Genomic DNA, 9,799 nt, shown 5'->3' with positions numbered 1-9,799 from the left:
GCCATCCGATTAAGAACAACACGAGAGGCCATTGGCTGTTAGCTCAGAGCCTGACTGGACAGCATCCAAACCCCGCCCACGCCACTGGTTGCCCAGGAAACCAATCCAGGGCTCAGCGCTCTCTCTCTCTCCTGTGCTTGCAAACTGTTGCTCATATTACACGTGAAAGCTGCAGCGGTCTAGATGCTTCGTACATTGAGCTGGAATAAAGAGGCGTCTCGTAAAACCAGCCAGTCAAGCAGTTTCAGGGTCCCTTCACTGTCTTACCTATTTTCGGTTCATTTCTTTGACGAAGCGGGTTGACTGAAAAGCCCCCCTCCTCTTATTGTTTTATATGTATCAGTATCTTGAGCCAAGGTGTGCTTGTTGTGTGTGTTACAGCTGCACTAGTAAAGGTAGATTCGATAGCACCAAGCTACAAAATGGAGTATAACAAGCGCTTTGAGTCTCTCCATGAGTGGAGAAGCGCTACATAAATATAATACAACCACCATCTGTTGCACAGCACTTTCCGCAGCCAATGGCACTTGCATTCGTCATTGTGTGGTCAATGGTGCATGTGGGCTTCTGCTGAATAAACTAAAGTGGTACGCGCACTCGCCAAAGTTAACTGAGCGAGCACATGCAGCACTTTAAAAGGAAAGGTACCGAGTACCCCCACTTTTGGTTTTTCTTAGCAGGTAAGTGTCTAAACCCACATGCCACCTGTATGAAGTACACGAACCATCCGAAGTAAAATACACAGGTGAACACGTGCTTAACAGCAGAGTAAAGCACAACACCAGCCACATGCCCACCGCCTAGTAACCACTTCATAAGCATGTGCATGAAGCTGTGCACGTGATGCGCCGTCATGCGGGACTCGACACTCACTCTACTTTGTGCCTTTCTCTCTCGCTTACAAACCCATGACATGGCGCATTTCAGAAGTAGTAGATGAGCATTTAGCATACATGTTGGGAGCTGTTTTGGGATCAAATCAGGGTGCTGTTTCGAATGCCATCTCAAATCCCGTGCTATTGGAAAACGCAAACGATGGACATACACACAATGGGTACAAACAGTAAGAGATCACCAAATAATCATGTTCCTTAGCGCTTCGTGTGCTCCGAGGGGGATCAGCGCCACATTATCTCCTCGCTCTGCTTTTGGAACGAGTAAGACATTCAGAGTTTTCCGAGCATGGCCCCTCTGCATAGTAGCTAGGACTCACGTGGTGGTTGCCTTTCGGGTGACTTCCTGTTTTACGGAAGTTCGTGGGTCCCAGTGATGTAAGCACTGGCCGATAATTAAGTGCCTAGAGGGTGGGTCAGGTTTGATGGAGGGAGGTTAAGGATTATATCCTCATCATACAAGACCACAACACCAGTAAAGTAACATCACAGACGAAAGGTCCCTGGTCCCTTTATAGTAGGGCTCTGAGTGGTTTAGGAAAGTTCAAACCCCCGGTAGCTGCCCCTCAGTCCTGACACGGGGTACACAGGGAGGGACACACACATCCAGGAGACTTTGGGGGGGTGGGGGGGCAGGGCCCAGCGAGCCATTGTTTCTCTTATCGCAGCGAGAGCGAAGCCTGAGTGACAGCTCAGAAATCTGATCCCGTGAAAGAGCCGGCACGGGCGGGGGGCGGGCAGGCGCCATCAGCTGGGATTGGAGGCCCCTGGAGGAGAAGCCGAGGAAAAGCTGCTCTTGTCACTGGCTCTCTCCCTGCGTCTGAGGGGGGACGAGACCTGTACGAAACCCCGGAACAAACACTCCATGCGTCGGAACTGGGATCTTTAGCAGCGCAGCGATCTAAGGGCCCCTGGAGGTGCGTCTGGTTGGGCCCTTTGCCCCCATCCCCGGAGCGCGCACCACGGACTCCCGTTAGGCACGGCACGCTGAGCGCCATTGCTACTTGTGCCTACGTTTAACCGCCCGGACTGGGTAGGCACACAGGTGCGGGGTCTGCAGCAAGCAGATCTACCCACACCACACCCTCTAACCTGCTCCTGACCCCATAGCCAGCCCCCTCCGCCTCCCGGTCCCCCCTGCTCGGAGGGGGCGGGGGCGTGCGCGTTCTCAACAGGGCTGTCGGAGGTGAATTACCCATGCAAATCCCCAGCGGTTCATTCACGGTTTTTATCCTTCTAAACCCATCTTGTTGCCTCTAGGTCGTTAGCGGAGCCCGGATCCACAGGAAATCGCTAGATAAATGCCCAGGAGGACGTCTATACGAGCGCCGAGACTCTCATAGGGAACCGCAGGATGGATGGCTTTTATGACCAGCAAGTGCCTTACACGGTGACCAGCGTGAGTGTGGTTTGGCAGCGACCCTGTTCGTAAACTTGAACTGTTAATCGGAGGGAGGCTGGCGGGCAGGGTCAGGAGGGCACTTTGGGGCAGGTACGTTGGGTTGGGTGGTGTTTTGAGTGTGACACAGGAAGCAGCACTACAGAACCCGGGTGCGTGAATTTAGCTTTAAAAGTGAGCACTGATTGTGCTCTGCGAACAGCAGCACGGCTCCGTGGCAGGCTCTAATCACAGTTATATCCCCCGGCTCCGTGTCATCCTTAGCCCACAGAGAGACACGCACCGACAGATCTCTGACAGTTGCTGACTGTGAATGCTCCACAAAGTTTCGAATCACACTGAACATGTATTTATACAAACATCTTGAAGCGCCGGACCCAGAAAGTGCTCGGTTTCGGACCAGATGTTCTTACGTTGGTTGGTGTGACATCTTTAGATTTGTGTCCACTGGTAGAAGAAGCGTCTCTCGAGCTCATTGTCATTCGAACAGCGTCTCCCAACTTTGTGCGTGTATAAAATTAGTTTTGCGGGGGCCCAGATTGTTTTTTTTTAACGTTAGTTATATTAGTGTATGAAGTTGTGCTTTAATGCACCATCATTTTTGATGGGCCCACACACTTGTAAGACATTGTTTACGAACACTTGGCAGCTAACGTACAGGAGCCCCAGAGCTTTACATGGAAATAGAAAAGTGCAGTTATTCGCTATTTAGAGTACCTTTTTGCTACTGAGAAGTGCCGGTACCCTCTCATTAAATGTATTGCAGCAGAGCTGAGATGTGCCGGTGCTATCTTTCAAAGTAAAAAAGTGTAGGTACTCCGTACCGGGGTGCGCCTGCTTACTTAAAGCACGGTCCCATAATATCCCCCAAGTTCCTGTGCATTAGTGGAAAGGCACGACTGGACCAGGTTTTTAATACCAGGGCTGGAACAATGTGGGTTGAAAGGGAAGCGTGTTTCAAGTTTGGGGATTGTAATACTTACTTTAGTGTACAGTATATCTGTATTAGCCCAACCTATATGTGGAACCACACTTATTCTTTGACGTAGCGTGAAGACCGCACAACAATTGTACAGTCTTAAATGATGCAACGAGGTTGAGAATTTAGACTCGACCAGAATTTCCCTAGCAGTCGATAAGTGACAGGCAGACGTGCACACTGTGCGTGCAGCTGCAGGAAGCGGGGATTAGCCCTCCACTGGCTTTTAATGCTGCGCGCTGATGCGAAAAGATGCAGTTTTTGATAAGTAACTTATCTTTCCTATTTTAGACTCAGCGTGGGAGAAATTGTGACGAGAGAGCAAATAACGCCAGAAAAAGAAAGTTCATTAACCGAGACCTGGCCCACGATTCGGAAGGTGGGGCTCTTTGTCTTTCCGCGTGTTTGTGTGGTGGGATGCTCGGGGACTCTTTTAAACTCCATCACCCTTTTCTCCAAGTTTACGGGGTCATTATATAATGCTTGGACAATTCCCCGTTCAACCTGCGAGCTGTGACAGTGCTAAACAGTGTTGATGTGCTGCCTGCCACTCCTACTGCAGAACCATTCATAAACTGTTTTCAATGTGTGTTTTCATTTGAAGAGCGGCAGTATAAACCATTCCCTCTCTGTAGTGTACATTGTCATTTTATAAGTTGTCTTTAAAAGATCCATATTTTTTTAAAATGTTCTGCGTGTTTTTGTATAAGCCATGTTGTAGTTGCAACTTCTGAAAATAGGAAAAGTCTATATAAGGGCACTAAATATTAGCTTTAAGTTCCATAATGAATGGTTTTACCTGAGATGACACGTTATTTGATGCTGCATATGTGTATGCGTAAATAAGCATTTGAATCCAGATATTTGCGAATTGATAACCTACACCAATGTTTGCCAATTTAACATGGAGTGTTGCACTAGATACCAGTTTAAAGTAGCAAGGAATCACTTGAATGCATTTTGTGGTTGTCTAATGTGTGTATGTGTGTATATAAAGTATGGTTGATGTTTGTTCTTCTGTCTTCAATTCAATACTGACTAGCAGTGCTCTTGTAGGGTGTGCCCCCTGTGTGCTCAGATATTCATTATTATTAATTTATTTTCTTTCAGAACTCTTCCAGGATCTGAGCCAATTACAAGAGACGTGGCTTGCAGAAGGTAAGAAAAAAACACACACTGCACTTACCATATGAAAAAAAAAATCAGTGTAGGAAGAGAAGTCTTGAACTTGCTGCCTTAATGTTCAGTCCAATTAATGGAGCTCTAAAAGAGCCACCTCATGTGTCATGCATACATTAGAGCCTGTGATGAGCTTGTCTTTGGGGACTCTGGGGCCGATCCATCCAGTGTCATCACAAATTACCAGGAGAAATTGCTTCCAGCTCACAATCACATCTGCTTTTGGCAAGAACTAATGCACGAAGTCTTCTCGAGTTCTGAGCCTGTGCTCGGGTTTTAATTGCAATTGATCAGGTTTGTGTGATTGGACCTCGAGAGACAGCGAGCACCAGAGCTGGTCTTGGCTTCCTCTTGAGCAGCACACATGCTCCTTCGGTGTTCTGCTGGAGTACTTTTCTGATGGCAGCAATTTGTTTCTTTGGATTCATCGTGACGGGATGCTTCAAGATTTAAGCGCCAGTGTCTTCTTCCCAGCTTGTTCACAGCATAGAAGTTTAGGTGTGTATTCAATTTTCAATAGGGTTAGATGTAATATAATCATGTTTAATAATATTTTGGTGGTGTTGGCTATCTGTTTTGCAGGTGTTTTTTTTCCCTGCTACCTTGGGGATGATTAAGTTAAGGAGTTGATTTTTGATTATGCCAGTGATCTATTTTAATATTTTTAATGTACCTCATAAGAAAAGGCAGGAAGGAAACCATACATCCAGGTTTACTTTGTATGGTGACCGCATGAGATTTAAAGAAGTCTAACAGAAGCGTTCATTTTACTTATTAATTGTTAGCAACATTGTCTATCATGTACTAACAACAAGTCTTGCATGCACCACTCAGTTCAGCAGTTCAGAAGAATTTATAGAGCTTTTTTTTTTACACTTTAGATGTTCTCTATATCTATCTATCTGTCTATCTATCTCCTATATGTATACTATTTCCATTAAGTCTATACTTTTTGCACACTTTTACGTTCCGACGTGCATGTGGTTTGTGCCTGTTCCCGTTGTATATGCTGGCACGTTATAAAGTTTATGTTTTCTGCATGCTTAAGCAAGCCCTACTGTTTGTGTTTTTTGTTGATATTTCTGGGGGAGGTGGTGAAATCAGTCATAGCTCGATATGAACGTATGTGCGGCTGCTGGGCTGAATTTTCAACATTTCTTAGAATTAGGGCTCTTCCTGTGGCTTATTTTTTAAACAAAATAGTTAACATAATAACACTTTTCTCTTTTAAAGTTAACAATAACATTTTCTCTATTGTCATTTCTCTAGAAACTATTACCAATCCTATTTTAGTAGCCATCAAATACTATTCTGGATTGTTTTTCTCCTTTTAAAGTTGCATTACCTCCCCAAAAACCTTAAAAGCTGTTATAAAACTCCACATTAGGGCAAGCATATCGACTATTGGAATCAAACCCAATCAATACCTCATACGTTTGAAAGTGACTTCCTATGTTAGCACTAGTATGACCTTCGGTAAACATGACTCTTTACTGGTTCAGATAATATGGATATTCTCCAGTTTTTTTCACTCCTGGCTTTGCATGTGTACTCGATCCAGAATGTATTTAATTCTGCAGCGCATACATTCCAGCTGCAGTTTTAATTTACCTCCTGGCTTACAATGCTATGGTTTGAGCTGAGGTTTGCTTTAAATTTCTGAACTAAGTGTACATGTAAATGTTTGTTTCGGTGATTAATCTTGCATTCCAAATAGAAACTCAAGAGTGCACCTATCTAAACAACGTGACAAGACCCCTTTGTAAGTCACGTTTTCGACACTGGGTCTCGAAGCCATTGATTTTGTAGCCTGACAATTATTAGGAGAATAGGCGTTGGGCCAAACAAACTTTTAAGACTTGTAGCCATAAGTTACAGATTTTACAGTAGCCATCATAGTTACAGGTAAACTTAAAGGGTTTTATGAACAACAGAGATTATGAGAATTTAGGATTGACTTGTTTACCTTATGTATTGCCAGGTACAACCAAAAACCATCTGTTTATGCTGTCCTATTTAAAAAAAAAAATTTTTTGTGTATACTGCACTAAACCCTGCATGCGTTGTCAAAGTAAAATGTCATCGCGCTGAGTCCATAGAAGATTACGCCAAGGCAGAAAGCTTGGATTTAACATTGTGTATTCCTTAATGAATATGCCTTTTGTCCTTTTTGTTTGCTGAAGCCTACAGTGCTGCCAATTTGGCCTGATAGGTCACGTTTGCATATTTTGGTCTATTAGACTCTGTAGCCTGGAAAGAGAATTTTAAGGGATATGGAACGCTTTTTAAGAGACTGATGGCAATGGACCAGTTTTCTTCCACAACTTCCAAACTCTGTTGAGGAGGAAATGGTTCAGAAAATCCTCTGGTGACGGATGTGAGTCGAGCGGGTAGCACAAGATCCAACAGCAGGAATGCTGCAGAGTTGGGTGCCAAGAAAACTTAAGCCATATTCCCAACTTGCTTCTTCTAGGGCAAGATTCGGTAGTATTGTTTTGTTTCTCTTGGAATTTCTGGCAACTCAGTAAGTGAATAAGAAATGTTGGAATTTGATTTTGAGTTACGAAATCGAAGCCGTATGCAGAGATGCCATGGATTTGGAAGCTAGGAGCCAGATAAAGTTCTGCTGATAATTTTCAAGTTTAGTGGGAAGCAGTTTCTTGATTGCAGTGGCAATTAAGATAAATAGTCTCTTGTGTAGTACAGGGTTTGTATTGCTATCAGGCTTGGTAACATTTGCACTAAAGATGATGTAGACACTGAAGAGCTAAATATAATTTTTGTTCATTTCATTTACCTAACTTTCTTTCATATTGCCATGCTCATTAGTGAATGTGGAAGTGTCCAAACAAGGGTCTTGGCTTAAATGACAATTTTAGATTGTTAACATCTCATAGCGTGTCTCATGAACCAGTGCATCTGCTGGATAATTCATTATAGCTCAAGTCCACACATTAAATTCAAACAGGGTTGACACATTCCTTCATCTTTCCTGAGTTATTCCACAATGCTTCAAAGTTACAAGCAAAGGCAATATAAATTATTATTTTTTGGTGTATAGGGGAAATTGCCTTTGTAAAATGCCCATTTCTGCTGATCATTTGATATAATGTCATGTTATGGCACAATGTTCAGGTGTTCAGCAGAGTAGATTTTCAATATTTCCGGTGTGTCTGACATACCGCCTTAGGGAATCACAGGAAATTAAAATGCAAAGGGGTGTCATATTGCTAGACCCACGGACACATATTTCGAATACCCATATGGGCTTGTTACTCTCCCAAGAACGCCTATCCAGTTCTTAAATTTGCATCTTATCAAATAAACCACTTGACCATTTTGTAGTACGGCAACACCAACTTTCCATTGGTGAAAAATAGCCCTTCGTATTTCATTTCCTCGCCGCCAGCTTCCCTCTTTTCTGCACAAAAAGTTTCTGCTGAAGTGGTGGCACTTGAACATAATGAACTCTGTACATTTCTTTACCAAATAAAGACAATCCCTCTTTTTGTCCCTCCCAAACATATATATTCTGACTCTAATGAATAAATGCTGCAGTAAGTGCAGAAGTATCTAGAGTACACAACGTGTCTACATCAGTGATTTGAGTGTACTGTGGCCACAGTGATTATGTCTTATGCAAAGAGATGGATATGCTCTTTGGTGAAAGCGAAGCAGTATTGCATATCAGTTACTAGTTTGGTTATGCTGTAGTAAATGCAACTTTTTAAATTTGCCTTCTGGAGTGATGTCAGAGAAAATACGTTTGAAGAACTTCAGTTCTTCTCTAAATAAATTCTCAGGTAAGGGCCACGTTCTCTTAAGGGCTCAAATTGCCTTTAGACTTCTGCAGTTCGCCTCCAGAAGTCTAAAGGCAAACAAGGCAAATTGAATTCTTCTTAAAAACCCTCACCCCCAATAGGCTACAAAAGACACCTGGTTTTACCATCAAGAAGTTAAAAACTAGGGTCTTTCGAAGCATATTGTGGCCATTCATTGCCATTTTGTACTTTGTTTTGTACTTTAACAGGTATGTATTTTTTAAAAGAAATGTCGAGACTGTGCTGTTCTGTTAACGGATTTTAGAAAATAAACTTGCAAGCACAGAACTACGTGACAGATTCTCATGTCTGTAATAAGCCGTTGCACTAAAACCCTTTCACTATAACCCAATTGTTCACTGATGTAATTTTTAAAAAAAGATATTCAAGATAGGTGAGCCACAGTCAGTTCTTTATTTTGTAAATGTTTGGGCAATGTTGGTATTTTAGAGCTCATCTGTTTACCAGTTCTGTACAACAGGTGGCGTTTGCCCATTCAGTGCATGAAAGAGCAAATTAATTTAATTGAACATTTTTAGTTTTTTCAGGAGCTTTGTGTTGCCGGTGAGAGCAGGGAGTTGAACTATCAGATCTTCTGGCATTGATGTCCACCAGGAGATATGTTTTCCCTCCATTGCATGTTGAGTGGTAAGACTAGATGCCCTAACAGGGACACAAGCATGCCTGCTTGTATGCGGAAAGAGCATCAGTCTTGGCTATGTGACTTTTTTCAAGGTTCTCTCACATGTTTTACATGTTAGTGTTTTATAAGATTAGGTTAATGCTTGTCAGGTGAAAAGATATTTTGAACATAAATGCTTCACATTGGTGAGAAAGATGAGCAGTGGTCCTTGAGTCTTTGCACGTGTGGATAGAACATCTCGGATCAGCCCATCCTTTTGAAATTTCCAGGTGGCTAAGATAATGTCTTAATGAACTACGAATGTTTAAAAAAAATGTAAGTGCTTCTGCATTGTAAGTGGAACATTATTTTCTAACGACGTCAGCAGACTTCTTAAAAATAACTGATCGTGTTTGGCCATCTGGCTACCAAAGAACTACATTTGGTCCACTACAGTAGAAATGACTCCGCTATCTTCCTCATACAGTGTACGTTTAACAGGCACTTTGTGAATAGGGCTTGCTCGCTCATATTCCTCTAGGGCTGCTGCATTTTTATGGCTTTCTTAAAGCATAATGTTGGTTTTCAAGGTAGTACTGTCGCAGTGCGACATCATACATTGGGGAACTGCAGCTGACTGACACTGGTGGCTGGCACGATGGCCAGAGCATTAACCTGCAGGTAAATGCCCTGAGCGAACTTTGGAAAACATGTTGCCTAGGTCTATCTGGCTTCCCAGAGAGTATGGGAGAACGATTTCCTTTATACTTCCTTCAGATAGAACATTACAAGCTTATAAGCGGTTGCTTTATCGCTACTGTCCTTTATTTAATGCCTTGGTAAGTTGGAAGACCTGAAATAGAGCCCACTGAAGGTAAAACTTTGTTATTGTCCAGAAGATTTACT

General features: G+C 43.0%; 1 protein-coding gene across 3 annotated transcripts in view; it reads left to right on the top strand.

Moving 5' to 3' along the window:
* Nucleotides 1-1,308: 1,308 nt before the first annotated feature.
* ETV1 (ETS variant transcription factor 1) overlaps nucleotides 1,309-9,799 on the top strand; it is a 126,917-nt gene continuing 118,426 nt past the window's right edge. Inside the window, exons 1-4 of one of the 3 annotated variants that reach the window (XM_069211790.1) lie at nucleotides 1,309-1,392; nucleotides 2,154-2,292; nucleotides 3,563-3,650; nucleotides 4,382-4,429. In XM_069211790.1, coding sequence (XP_069067891.1) covers nucleotides 2,248-2,292; nucleotides 3,563-3,650; nucleotides 4,382-4,429 — 181 coding nt within the window. In that variant the 5' untranslated portion in view covers nucleotides 1,309-1,392; nucleotides 2,154-2,247. Of the gene's footprint in view, nucleotides 1,393-1,585; nucleotides 1,811-2,153; nucleotides 2,293-3,562; nucleotides 3,651-4,381; nucleotides 4,430-9,799 lie in introns of those variants that run through there. The other 2 variants (XM_069211789.1, XM_069211792.1) reach the window with 2 other exon arrangements.

The sequence above is a fragment of the Pleurodeles waltl genome, chromosome 10 (assembly GCF_031143425.1).
Source record: "Pleurodeles waltl isolate 20211129_DDA chromosome 10, aPleWal1.hap1.20221129, whole genome shotgun sequence".
Classification (NCBI taxonomy): Eukaryota; Metazoa; Chordata; class Amphibia; order Caudata; family Salamandridae; genus Pleurodeles; species Pleurodeles waltl.
This window is presented reverse-complemented; position numbering and strand designations above follow the sequence as displayed.